Source organism: Chiloscyllium plagiosum, chromosome 10 (genome assembly GCF_004010195.1).
Source record: "Chiloscyllium plagiosum isolate BGI_BamShark_2017 chromosome 10, ASM401019v2, whole genome shotgun sequence".
NCBI classification, from domain to species: Eukaryota; Metazoa; Chordata; class Chondrichthyes; order Orectolobiformes; family Hemiscylliidae; genus Chiloscyllium; species Chiloscyllium plagiosum.
In genome coordinates this window covers 82,033,249-82,047,408 of record NC_057719.1, presented here as the reverse complement: position 1 = coordinate 82,047,408, position 14,160 = coordinate 82,033,249, and the positions used below count along the sequence as shown (strand labels likewise).

General features: G+C 42.7%; 1 protein-coding gene across 2 annotated transcripts in view; it reads right to left on the bottom strand.

Annotated features, from left to right (window-relative positions):
- The window catches only part of si:dkey-13p1.4 (transmembrane protein 151B), a 51,114-nt gene extending 38,031 nt beyond the window's left edge, over positions 1-13,083 (bottom strand). For both annotated transcript variants that reach the window (XM_043698203.1, XM_043698202.1), the window contains exon 1: positions 12,764-13,083. In XM_043698203.1, coding sequence (XP_043554138.1) covers positions 12,764-12,835 — 72 coding nt within the window. In that variant the 5' untranslated portion in view covers positions 12,836-13,083. The remainder of the gene's footprint in view (positions 1-12,763) is intronic.
- Between the last annotated feature and the right edge of the window lie 1,077 nt (positions 13,084-14,160).

Below are 14,160 nucleotides of genomic sequence, written 5' to 3'. Positions count from 1 at the left end.
TCAGGTGCAATCCATCCTTCTTGTACAGGTCACTTCTACCCTAGAAGAAATTCCAATGATCCAAAAATGTGAACCCATCTCCCCTGCACCAGCTCCTCAGCCACGCATTCATCTGCTCTATCCTCCTATTCCTACCCTCACTAGCTCATAGCACCAGGAGTAATCCAGATATTGCTACCCTCGAGGACCTCCTTTTTAAATTCCTGCCTAAATTTCTATATTCTCCCTTCAGAATCTCATCCTTTTCCCTTCCTATGTTGTTAGTTCCAATGTGTACAATGACCTCTTGCTGGTCCCTCTCCCCTTTGAGAACATTCTGCATCCTCTCAGAAATATCCGTGATCCTGGCACCCGGGAGGCAACACACCATTCTGATTTCTCTTTCCCGGCCGCAGAAATGTCTGTCTGTGCCTCTGACTAGAGAGTCCCCTAGCACAATTGATCGCTTGGAACCCGACATACCCCTCATTATTTAGAGCCTGTCTTGATGCCAGAAACTTGTCTGTTCATGCTACATTCCCCTGAGAGTCCATCACCCCTTACTTTTTCCAAAACAGTATACTTGTTTGAGATGGGGATAGCCACAGAAGACTCCTGCTCTACCTGCCTCTCTTTCCTATGTTTCGATGTTAACCCATCTACCTGACTGTATCTGCAATTTATCACACTTCCTATAACTGCCATCCATCACACCCATTGGTTCCTGTAAATTCCTCATTGCCTCTAACTGCTGCTCTAATCCATGCAATCTAATAGGATTCACATTCACACTTGTTGCAGACAAAATCATCAGTAACGTGGAAAGTCTCCCTAAACTCCCACATCTGACAGGAAGAGCACATCACTCTACTAAAGGCCATCTTTGCTCCTTCACAATCTATAGACGCAGAAAATAGCACCATCTTATTGCTCCAAAAATCACTGCTCCAGGCTAACTTAATACTTATGCTATATATTTTTAAAATTTAATCAAGAAACAGATGTCAATAAAACATATAATCATGAAAGAACCCACTCTACTCACTATTGTAGATTTACAGCAAGGATACACTTAAAAACTATGCACTTATCTGTTCCTGTGCTGTGAGCTCTCCCAAATAGGTTCTTCTAAGGTCAGCTGTGAATTTCGCTGTTTGTTCATTTTTTCTAGATGCAGTCTAATGTCCAGTGATACTTCAACTCAAACAGCAAAGGCAGTAACTGTGCAGATTCACTGCTGTGTCAGACAGCAGCATAGGTTTCACTGCCTTTGTCTGTCTGGTTCATTCCTTCATGGAAAGCGGGCATTGCTGCCTGGGGCAGCATTTATTGTCCATCCTTAATTGACCTTAAGGTGGTGGTGATGAGCCTGCCTTCTTGAACCATTTGGTCTACATAGAGCTACAATGTGTTGGAGAGTGAGTTTCACGATTGTGACCCAGCAACACTGAAAGAACACTGATATAATTCCAAGTTAGGATGGTAAGTAGCTTAGACGGCAAATTGGAGTTGGTTATATTCCAGTGGACATGCTGCTGTTGTCCTTCTAGATGGTAGTGATCATGCGTTTGGAAAGAGCTGCCTGAAGAGCCTTGGTGAATTTCTGCAGCACATCTTCTCGGTAGTGCTCACTGTTGCTACTATCATCACTGGTCGAAGGCCTCAGTTTTTGTAGAGGTGGTGCCAGTTAAGTGGTCTTCCATCACACACCTGACTTAGCCTTGTACATAATGGGCAAGCTTTGGAGAGTCAAAAGGGAAGTTACTCACTGAATGATTCCTAGTCTCTGAACTGCTTTTTTAGCACTTTATTTATATGGATAGCTAGTTCAGCTTCTGATCAATAGTAACCTCCAGGATATTGACAGTTGGGGATTCAGGTGATAATGATGCCATCAAATACCAAGGAGTGATGATTGGACTCTTCTCTTATTTAAGATGGTCATTGCCTTGCACTGTGTGGTGAAAATTAACTTGCCAGTTGTCAGACCAAACCTCAATCTTGTCCAAGTCTTGTTGCATTTGAACATGAATTGTTTCAATATCTGAGGGCTAACAAATGGCGCTGAACATTGTGTAATCATCAGCAAATATCCATACTTCTGACCTTATTGAATATCATTTGGCATAGGATATCCCCTAAAGGTGATCCTGCAGAGATGTCCTGGAGCTGAGATAATTGATCTAAATAAATTTACCTCCCATTCTTCTAAACTCCATTGAGTACAAGATTAATCTACTCAACCTCTCATAAGAAAATCCCTCCATATCCAAGATCAACTTGGTGAACTGCCTTCACGGCATCTGGTTCACCACTGGTCCCAGGCAGCTAACCCAAGAATGACCCATTTGTTCCTGGCCTCTTTTTTTTACCTGTTAAATAATCCTCAATCTACATGTAATTTCCTATCTTGTATATCCCACTGACCTACTGAGTGGGACCTTTTTCAAAAGATTTCTGAAAATCCAAACATAACAACTGATTCATCTGATGGCCTATTCCTACTCCTCCTTCTTATGTTCTTATTGAGTAGGTAAAGACAAATATGAAATAGGTACAGAGGGAGAAGATATTGCAGTGGCAATGTTACTGGACTAATAATCCAGAGACCTAGACTAATGCTCCAGTGATAAGAGTTCAAATATCATCAGTGCTGTTCAGGGAATTGAAACACAATTAATAATTAAATCTGAAATAAAATTCTAGTCCCATTAATTAGGTCATGTTTTTACTCTGGCTGTAAACAACACATCTCAACAACGAATGGATGGATTGCAGTGATAGTTTCATCCAAGGATGTGAATGGTGATTCAGATTAATGTGCTGAAATGTTTTAAAGTGTCCATTCACACTGGGAGATAGGGTGGGTTAACTTTAGTTTAGAATGTTGTGGGTTATTTAATTTAGAATTGTGATGAAAGTTGGTGACTTGCACATAACATTTTCTGGATTTTAGATTTCAGACTCTTGACGTATGGGTGTTGGTCATTTTTTTGTGAAGTGGTTTAATAATCAGTCTTTTCAGAACCATGATTTTAAATCAGTATGTTTCAGTGAGCAGATGAGTGGAGGCCTCTGAGAGTGTTAATGGAAGCTGTTTATATTGTTGGGTTTTTAAAACAGGATAAGAAAAATAAAATGAAGTAATTTGTAATAGTTTGGTCACTGGCATCTAATAGTGCAGGAGAGGGGAGGACCCAGAGTCAGTGACCAAAAAGAATAAGAGAAAGGAGGACTCCATGCTTCTGAAACAGTGATACAGACAGTGGGCATTTCTTCATCACGTTGAGCAGGAAAGAGAGCATGCTCAGCAGCTTCTCAAATTGAGACAGCATGGGGACAGCTATGGAAAGCAAAATTGCGTAAGGTGGAAACTGGAGACAGTAGATTAAAAACTGATGCTAGAGAGATCCTTCAACCCATTTTTTGGCTTATCGGATTTGAAGCGGACATAAATTGCCATTGGACGTAAACAGCCATTCTAGTACAGCTGCAAGTCTGGCATCAACTCAACAATGTAGAAAATTCCTCAGGTATGTTCTGGAAATTTTAAAAAAAGGACAAATCCAACCTGAGCAATTACCACCCCACCAATCTACTTATGTCAACCTACATTTGTGCCACAGAAATGCCAGGTAATGACCATCTCCAATAAGAGATAAACTAGTCACTGCCCCTTTCCATTCAATAGTGTTACCATCATTTTGAGGTGCCCTACTATCAACATATGGTAGGGTGCAACGTTTTTAACATTGACCAGAAGGTAAATTGGACTCATGATATAAATACTGTTGCTACAACAGCATGTCAGAAGATAGGAATCCTGCAGAGATTAATTCACCTTCTGACTCCACACTGCCTGTCCACCATCTATGAAGCACAGATCAGGAGTGTGATGGAAACATCCCACTTAACTGGATAAGCACAGCTCCAACAACACTCAAGCAGTTTGATACCATCCAGGACAATGCAGCCTGCTTGATAGGCACCACATACACAGACATTCACTCCCTCCACTACTGACACTCAGTAGTAGCAGTATGTGCTTTCTACAAGAGGCATTGCAGAAATTCACGAAGGTCCCTCCAATGACACCTTCCAAACCCACGCCCACTTGCATCTAGAAGGACAAGAACGTCAGATATATGGTAACATCACCACCTGCAAGTTCCCCTCCAAGCCACTCACTATCTGACTTGAAATATATTGCAATTCCTTCACTTTTACTAAGTCAAACTCCTGAAATTCCCTTCATAAGGGCATTGTGGGTCAACCCATAATGCATAGTCTGCAGAGGTTCAAGAAGGCAACTCACCACCACATTCTCAAAGCAAATTGAGGATTGGCAATAAATGCTGGTCCAGCCAGCGATTCTCACATCTCTTGAATAAATTTAAAAATAAGAGGATTATAACATGCAAATTGTGGGGAGATAGTGGGCAAATGGGGGAGCTGGTGCAGGTAAACGGGGAATGTGGGTTAAGGAAATGGAGGTGTGGGTGCAGGTAAATGAAGGTACATTGAAACAGGGATTGGGCAATGGTGGGAGAGGGTACTATAAGGGGTGTAGAGAAACAGGCAGTCTGGGCACAGACAAATGGAGGAGCAGGCACAAGCAGATAAAAGGAACAGGCAAAGACAGAAGGAATGGGTACAGGCAAACTGGCAAAGTGGAGTGAATAGGCAAACATGAGCAGATAGGCCAGACAATAAATGGAGGAGTGAATGTGGCCAAATAGTGGGGAGTGCAGGAAAACAGTGATTTGAGAGAAAAACAGTCAGTGTAATTTCTCTCTCTCCATTGTAATGACTTGCTTCACAGTGCTTGAAATTGCATTTCCCCAGGGTATTGTCATCCTTGTAGTCTTGGTAGAGGTGTCATCTCCATGGTGTCAGGATAAAGAGTGTTATTCATCAATTACAGGACAGTCTGTTGCATGAAGACCAATAGCCATAAATCATGGTTTATGTTGGATCCTTTGACATGGGAAGAAGTAGTTTGAAATCCTACAGGAAGGAGTCAGGAGTTCAAGGGAGTGTTATAGCGGTTGGCTTCAAGGTGATCATCTCTGGATTATTCCTAGTGTCATAAATTGGTGAAATCAGAAATGCTAGGATAAAAGATGTTAACACTCACTGGAGAAATGGTAGCAAGGAAAGTGAGGGCATTGAGTCATACAGCATGGAAGCAGATCCATCAGTCCAACCAATCCATGTTGAAAATAATCCAAAACTAACTAGTCCCACCTACCTGTTCCTGGCTAGTATCCCTCCAAATCTTTTCTATTCATGTATTTATGCAAATGTCTTTTAAACCATATAATTGTACCCACATCCACCACTTCCTCAAGAAGTTTATTACACACGCGAACCACCCTCTATGTAAAAAATGTGCCCCTCATGTCTTTTTTAAATCTCTCTCCTCGCATCTTAAAAATGTGCCTTCTGGTTTTGATATCCCCATTCCTTGAGAAAAGACACCTGCCATTAACCCTATCTATATCTCGCCAGATTTTATAAACCTCTATAAGGTCACCTCAATTATCTATGCTCCAGTGAAAAAAGTCCCAACCTATCCAGCCTTTCTTTATATCTCAAACCTTCCTTATTCGGCAACATTCCGATAATCTCTTCTGAACCTCTTCAGCTTATCTCCTTTGACATTAAGATTAGTTTTGAGGCAGGAACAATCTTTTTAGGTGAATGGTAGCTGGAAGCAGTGTCTTCCTGGGAAGATTACCCAAGGTTGTGGGAATGTGTTTGGGCAAACATGACAGTAATATGGCTCCCAGGTTGAGTGAAAATATAGTGCACAGAGATCTGGAAGAGAAATGCAAGATAGAGAATAAAAAAGGTGGTAGTACTGATCAAATAAATGATTAGAACATTAGAGAAGAATGATATATGCGTGAAGAATCCAAGTGGTGAGAATTAAGAGACAATTGAGAAGATACCAATCACTGGATGCATCCTATAGGCAACTGGATAATGGTGAGGAGATAGACCAGTATATATTCAATCAAATTACACAAAGTGTTATAAAAAAGTGGGGATACGGGACTTTCAAGACAAACTGGGAGCATGAGGACGAAAATAAGGTGAAAACTCTGAAATGTTATGCATTACCTGATGTTATGTAGATTGGAGAAGATGGGAGTGTTTTCCTTGTAGAAGGCTGAAAGGAGATTTGGGAGTGACACGTAGAATCATGAAGGGTCTGGACAGGCTAGATGAGGACAAACTGTTCCTACTTGTGAATGGATTGAGAATAAGTGGACACTGATTTGAGGTACTTGGCAAAGGAAGCAAAAGTGATGTGGGAAAAAGCTTTTACGCAGAGCGAATGGTTAATGTCACGATTCATGAATGGTGGAGCCAAGTTTAGTTGAGACTTTCAAAGGGGAATTGCCTTATTTTCTGAAAACAAATGAAATGAAATGTTATAGGGAAGAAGCAGGACAATGGCATGAAATGAGATGCTCCTTTGGAGAGCCAGTGCAAACAAAATGGGTTGACCTTCTCTCCTGTAATAATTGTGTGACTTTTGCAAGATAGCATTGTTGATCATTGTGTTTCTAACCTCGTGCAAGAAAGCAGGACTGTATCTGGTTCTGAGGAACAAACTAGGTCGAGTGAAACATCTTTCAATGGGAAAGCGTTTGGGAAACAGAGATCATATCCATCAGGTTTAGAATTGTTATTGGAAAGGACAGGGTTCAGTGAAGCATGAAAGTGCTTCATTGAAGGAAAGCTATCTTCAATGAACTGTGAAAGGATCTGCCACAGATCCACTGGAATCAAAAATTGGCAGGAAGAGCAGTAAATGAACAATGGGAAACCATCTAAAAAAAGAGATGACATGTCTAATGAATATTCACACATGGACGGAAGGGATGCTGTCCAAAGCTAGAATTCTTTGGATGACAAAAATTAGAAATTAACATGAGATAAACACAGAATGCAGAAAGGCAAAGAATGTCTGAGAGAGTAAAGGGCTGGCCACCATTAAAGAAAATCAAAAGTGCTTTATAAACATATAAAGTAAGTAAGGTCACCACACTCCTGAGAATCACAAGGCTGCTGTCTCATCAGTGAGAGAGACAACTGGTGGTGGTTTAACCAGAGGGTCACCACTCCTCAGGAAAGGGGAGAGGTTGAGAAACAGGAGCCTTCACAGTAGCCTCAGCCAGAGCAGGAATCGAACCTGCACACTTGACATCACTCTGCATAATGGACCAAATAAAGGAGTCATTGATTAGGAAGCAAACTTCGATATTCTTGCCGAGGCAGGGCTAAGGTAATAAGTGAGTATATTAAATTTCAATTCACTAGATGAACGAATATTGCCAATTCACATCAAAGGAGTTGCTAGTAGGAAGACTGAATGGGATAAACATAGAATGAAAAAGGAGGTAGCTAAAAGACCATCTCAAAGTAGAAAAGTCACTCAGGCTGAAGGAAATGCATTGTAGGTTACTAAGGGAAAGCAAGGATAGCAGTTGAGGAGGTACTGACTGCCATCTTACAGTCCTCTTCAGCTACTGGAATGGTTCGAAAAGATGGCAAGACTGCAAACATTAGAGTCCTGTTTAAAAAAAAGGAAGAGAGAGCAGCAATTGCAAGTTAGTTTAGATGCTGGTGGTGGGGAAATGTTTTGTTACAATAATATGGCACAAAATTAATTAGGAATTGAAAAAAAAAGGCTAATAAATGAATGTCAGCATAGATTTAAGTTAAATGGTGCATGACTATTGATTGAATTTTTCAATGAAATCATGGAAGAAAGCTGATGAGGGTCATACAGCTGATAATATGCACTTAGAGTTTCAAAGGCATTTGTCAAAATACCAGAACATTGATGTATTAGAAAATTAAAACACATGGGACTAAAGAAACAATAGACATACGAACATAAAATTGGTTGAGGGACAGAAATTAGAGAGTAATGCCGTTAGTCTTTATACTGCAGGGAGGTTTGCAGTGCTTGGTGTCAGATCATTGCTCTTTTTGATATACCACGTTAAAAAACTGGACTGGAGTATACAGGACATGATTTTCAAGTCTGGGGCTGAAAATAAACTGAAAAATGTGCTAAAGATTTGGGAGACTGTATAAGGTCATAAACGGACTCATGAATTGGGCAGCACATGGCACATGAAATTTTTAAGGATGGCAGAGTGATTCAGTGATTAGCACTACTGCCTCATTAGTATCAGGGACCCGGTTCGATTCAAGTCTCATGGGATTGTCTGTGAGGAGTTTTCACATTCTCTCTGTGTCTGCATGAGTTTCCTCCCACAGTCCAAAGATTTGCAGGTTAGGTGGATTGGCCATACTAAATTGCCCATAGTGTCCAGGGACGTATAGGTTAGGTGGATTAGCCATGGCAAATGTTCAGTTAGGAGGTGGGATGCTGTTTGAAGGGTCAATGTGGACTTGATGAGCCGAATCTCTACACTATAGAGATTTTATGATTAATTCAGAAATATGAAGTGATAGATTTTGGTAGAAAGAATAAGGAAAGGCAATACAAACTAAATGGGGGCAATTTTTAAAAAAGTGCAACAAAACAGGGACCTGGGGCTGTATCCACACAAATCCATGAAGATGACAGGGCAAGTTGAGAGGGTTGCCTAAAAGGCATTTGGGATTATTGGTTTTATTAATAGAGGGAGAGAATCCACAAACCAGAAAGCAATGCAAACCTTTATAGATGCTGCTTAGGTTGGAGTATTGTACCCAATTCTGGCACCATACTTTTGAAAGGTCATCAAGGTTTTGGGAAAAGTGGAGAAGAGATTTGCTAGAATGGTGTCAGGCATGAGGACTTCACTTATATAGAGAAATTGGGCTGTTTTCCCCAGAGCACAGAAGTTTGATACAGAGATGTTCATATCATGGATAGTTTTGGTGAAGTAAATAAGGAGAAAATGTTAAGAATGGAAGGAAGGTTGTCAACTAGAGGGCACAGAGCTGAAGTGACAGTTGCAATGTGAGAAAATATTGCATTGCCTGAAAGCTTGTTGGCAGTAGATTCAATAATAATTTTTGAAAGGAAATTGGACAAATAGGCGAAGAGAACAAATTGCTAATTTATAAAGAATTGAACAGAAGAGTTATACAAGAGAAATGACTCATGCATGATGGACCAAATGGCTTCCTTCTCTCTGTACCACTTCATAATTCAGAGCTACAAGGCTGCAATGCAGTATAGGTCAACATGAAATAGGCAACACGTGTTCCAATAGAACAAGAAAGAGGCAAAATTCCAGAAAGTGAGTGAAATTCCAGATAACAGTATTGGGAAGAATTCCAGACATTGAGCAGGTATCAGATACATTTCCAGATACCATGTAGAATCCATATAATGAGTGCAATCCCAGATAGTGAATACAATTTCCTATTAAATAATTGTAAGGGCTAATGAAGATAGTGCAAGAGATGTTGGCAAATATAGACTTCTGAAGGCATTTGATAAAATACCACATAATTGATTTATTTGTAAATCACATGGGACTGAATGGACAGTATCAGTTGCATATCTAACTGACTAAGAGGCAGACAAGATTGATGGATGGATATTTTTCTGACTGGATAGGAGCATGCAATCAACTCTCATTGGGGTGGATAATATAATCATTGTTTCTTTTTAATAAATGGATCCTGAACTTGGGCACAGGAAATACAATTGTAACATTTGTGGACAATATAAAACTTAACCATATAGTAACTAGAAAGCAGGAAAGTAGGAGATCCAAGGATGGCAGAGAAAGACTGATAGAATGAGCAGGCATATGCCAGGTTCAATTTAATGCTGTTACGTGTGAAATTATTAATAGTGAGAAACAGTGTGCAGAAGTGATTAATCACTGATTAGTACTGTTTTGCAGCAAGAACGAAGACAAATCCTTGAAAGTGACAGGGCAAGTTGATCAGGCTGTGGGACTGTGTGGGTTTCTAAATAAAGGCATTAAATAAACAATGAAGGAATCAGGGAGGTGATGGCACAGTGAAGATATTAAGTTCAGAATAATTCTCTGGGAACAATGGTTTCAAATCACACGACAACTAATGAAACTTACACCAAGGTAAAATATCTGGAACATTGAACTATTCTATCTTCATTTTCTAGCACTTGACCCATAGCCTTGTATGTCTTGGTCTTGCAAATGTACATCTAAATACTTCTCAAATGCTATTAGGGTGCCTACCTCTACCATACTTATAGGCAGTGAGTTCTGGATTCCCACCACCCTCTGAGTGAAAAAAGAGATTCTTTCTGACATCCCCTCTAACCTTCCTGCCCCTTATCTTAAGTCTATACCCCGATCATTGATCCCTCCACCAGGGGTGGAAGTTTATTCCCATCTATCCTGTCTATGCCCCTCATAACTTCATACATCTCAATCATATCTCCCCTCAGTCTCCCCTACTCTGAGGATAACAACTTCAGACACTCCAACCTCTCTTCACAACTAAAATTCTCCAGCGCAGGCAAGGTCTGGTAAATCTCCTTCATACCTCTCCAGTGCAATCACATCCCTCCTGCACACAATAGTCTAGCTGTGGCCCAACTAATGTTTTATACAGTTCCAGCATAACCTCCCTGCTCTTAATCTCTCTGCCCCGGCTAATGAAAGCAAACATGCCTTCTTAACAATTTTATCCATCTGTCCTGATACCTTAAGGGACTGGTGGACATGTGCAGCAAGGTCCCTCTGATTCTTGGTCTTACCATTCATCATATATTGTCTTGTTTATGATGCCCAAGTGCACCACTTCACACTTATCCAGATTGAATTCTATTTGCTACTGATGAGCCTGGCCAGCCCATCTTATCCTCCTGTAATTTAAGGCTATCCTCCTCACTATTTACCATCCCACTAATTTCCGTAGCATCCACTAACTTACAGATCAGCTCTCATAGATTCAGTTTTAAGCCATTTATATATGCTTCAAACAGCAAGGGCCCCAATACTGATAACTGTGGGACCCAACTAGATGCAGGATTCCAGTCACAAAAACCATCCTTGACCCCCATTCTCTGCTTCCTGCCCACTCAACCAAATCTGGATCCAATTTGACAAATTTCCTTAGATCCTGTGGCCTCTTACCTGGCTATCAGTCTCCTAACAGGAACTTAACAAAGGCCTTGAAGTACAACTAGACTACATCAAATACATTACCTGTATCTGACACCTGATTATGTCTTCAAAAAATTCAATAGAGTTGATCACATATGATGTCCTCTTAACAAAACCATAAATTGCTCTGGATATAATGTCAGTACACAGTCCCAGATAGACTGTGTATGAGAAACTAAAACAGACCTTGCTGGAAAAGCTCAACAGGTCTGGCAGCATCTGTGGAGAGAAATCAGAGTTAACGCTTCGGGTCTAGTGACCCATCCTGTAATGTCATTACACAGACCCAGATAGACTGGGTATAATCAGTAGACATCTTGCAATAAACTACACTCTCATCACCAAGGGACATCTCCTGATGGTGTAGCTTTTCCCCTCCAGGAATTAAATTCCAGGCACATCCGCTTGACGGGAGGGTTAATCGATTCGAGGTGCGCTAAAATGGAAGCATCTGGTGGTGCCAGACAGCAGATCCAGGCTCTTAAACGCTTCACTAGTTCTCACCAGAGACCCTGCATTAAACTGCAGCGAGAACACTGCAGTGTGAGGACACACAGTCAACTGAGTGCGCTAGGTTCGTCTCTCTCTCTATCTCTCACACAGACACAGACAGAAGTCACCAATAACACCTGGGGATGGTGCCCCACAACGCTCTGAGTGGCAATGAGGGATTTTTAACCAGGATCCCTTCCACAACAGCTTCCTCTGGTGCTGTCGGTGAAGTGAGCGACCGTCAGCCCTTTGACAGTCCCAAATCCGGGCAGTCCCCAAACCGTGGAACTGAGGCAAAAACGAGGGGCGGGGTTGCTGGAGTCTGGCTGATAGGAAAACGGCCAGGTTACTCTTTCTCTACCCTGCTTCCCCAACACACACCTTAACGCTCTGTCTCTGTTTCTCTCTGCTTCGCCATGTCTATGCCACCCCGTCTCCTTCCTGATCGCTTCTTCCGCGCTGAGAATCTCAATGTTTTCCCACCTGTTTTCCCTCGCTGCTCCTTGGCTGCGTTGGCGTCTCTCTCTCTCTACATATATATATATATATCTACCTGTGTCTCATTCCCCAGGTGCTTGTCTCCCTCTCTCGGTTCGGATACTTCCACTCCCAAAGCATGAATTCAGGTGCCATGGAAACTGTCTGTACCCCCATTCTGCCTCACGGTCAGTCTAACAAGATTCCTGTCACTGTATCTAGGTTTCCCTACCACTCTGTGTTTCTGCAATCACCTCTCTCTCTCTCTCTCGCATTCTCTCCCTCTTTATCTGGGTTTTTTCCCTCTCTCTCTCTCTGTCTGCTGACGGACAGCTCATCACCCTTGCCATTGCAAGCACATATCTCGCTCATTCGAAGTCCCTCCCCTCTTCCCCAGAGCTTCAGCCGAAACACAAGGTGAAAACTTGACAAACGACCTCACCATGAACAGAAATAAACAGCCCGGCTTGCAACGCCAGACTGCAGACCCCTGCGCTCATGATGTGCAGAATTCCTCTCATTCCTCTCTGCACTGTCTGGGCTGGGTCACACCTTCAACTGGACGCTTTCAAAAAAAAAACATGAAACCTATGTATTGCAACACCCCAACCAACCCACCAATCCACACCCCCAAACCCTTCAAACAACAACTCCCCATGCTCCGGGCTCACCTCCTCCCGAACCTCCGCCCATCCATCGTCCTGGCCCGGGCTGCCGTTAGCTGCAGTCCTCTGCGGCTGCATCTGCGCTCGGTTCAGAGCCAGCCCTGGCGGGCGAGAGCTGGTTCTCCCGCCGCCGCTTCCACCACCTCCTCACTGACAGCACGGAGCCCCGAGGCGCCTCTCAGCCGCATGGTGCTGGCCTGCAAGGGGAGAGTGGACTGGGATTCCCCAGGACGCTCCAAGGTTCCTTCGAAGGTTACTGCTGCTCTAGAAGTCTATTTGGTATTCATGGTCTACCCTCCTCCTCTCTCATGCATAGGCTCCTTCCTCCTTCCTTCCAGCCTTACTGCGTTGGGATGTGCCCAGCTCCTCCCCTCCCCGTCTCTCCTCCTCCTAAAAACACACACACAGCACCTGCAAGCGGTTCAGTCAGAGTCGCACCGATGGAGACTGAGGGAGCACAGACACACACACACACACACACACACAGCCCCAGAGGAAGGAAGATTGGGAATGCAAGGTAGCTGACAGGGCGACAATGTATGTGGCTGCATTAAGTTATGTGTGGAGCCCCACCCTCGCCCCCAAGAGTAACCACACACTGAGGTCATACCTGTTTCCAGGATTCCAAAGGTTGGGTTGCTGTGGCACAAGGAAGTGAATGGAAAGGGTGGCATGATGGCTCGGTGGTTAGCACTGCAACCTCATGGTGCCAGGCCCCCAGGTTCGAGTCCAGCCTCGGGTGATTGTCAGTGTGGCGTCTGCACATTCCCTCCGTGTCTGCTTGGGTTTCCACCGGGTGCTCCTACAATCTAAAGATATGCAGGTTAGGATTGGACATGCTAAATGGTCCTTTAGTGTCCAGGGATGTGTTGATTAGATGGATTAGCCATGGGAAGTGTAGGGTTACAGGAATTTGGTAGGGGTTGGGTCTGGGATGCTTTTTGGATGGTCTTTGTGGACTCGATGGTCTGAATGGTCTGCATTCACACTGTAGGGATTCTGTGAATGCTGTACCAACTGTCCCTTGTGGAAATGTTTATGAAGATCAACACCTTTGGATGTAGCAATGAAAACCAAGATGTAGGGGGACTGCTGATGAGAAGACTCAATGAACAGTATAGGAGAGTATGCTAGGAGCAGCACCAAACATGCCTAAAACTGAGGTTCCATCCTGTGATGCTAGCAAACAGTACTACTTGTGCACTAAACAGCATAATGGTCTCCATCCTATAGGAAGGATATTGTGAAACATAAAAGGGTTCAGAAAAGATTTACAGGAATGTTGTCAGGGTTGGAGGGTTTGAGCTAAAGGGAGAGGCTGAATAGGCTGGTGATATTTACCCTGGAGTGTTGGACTATGAGGCATGACCTTATAGAAGTTTGCAAAATCATGAGGGGCATGG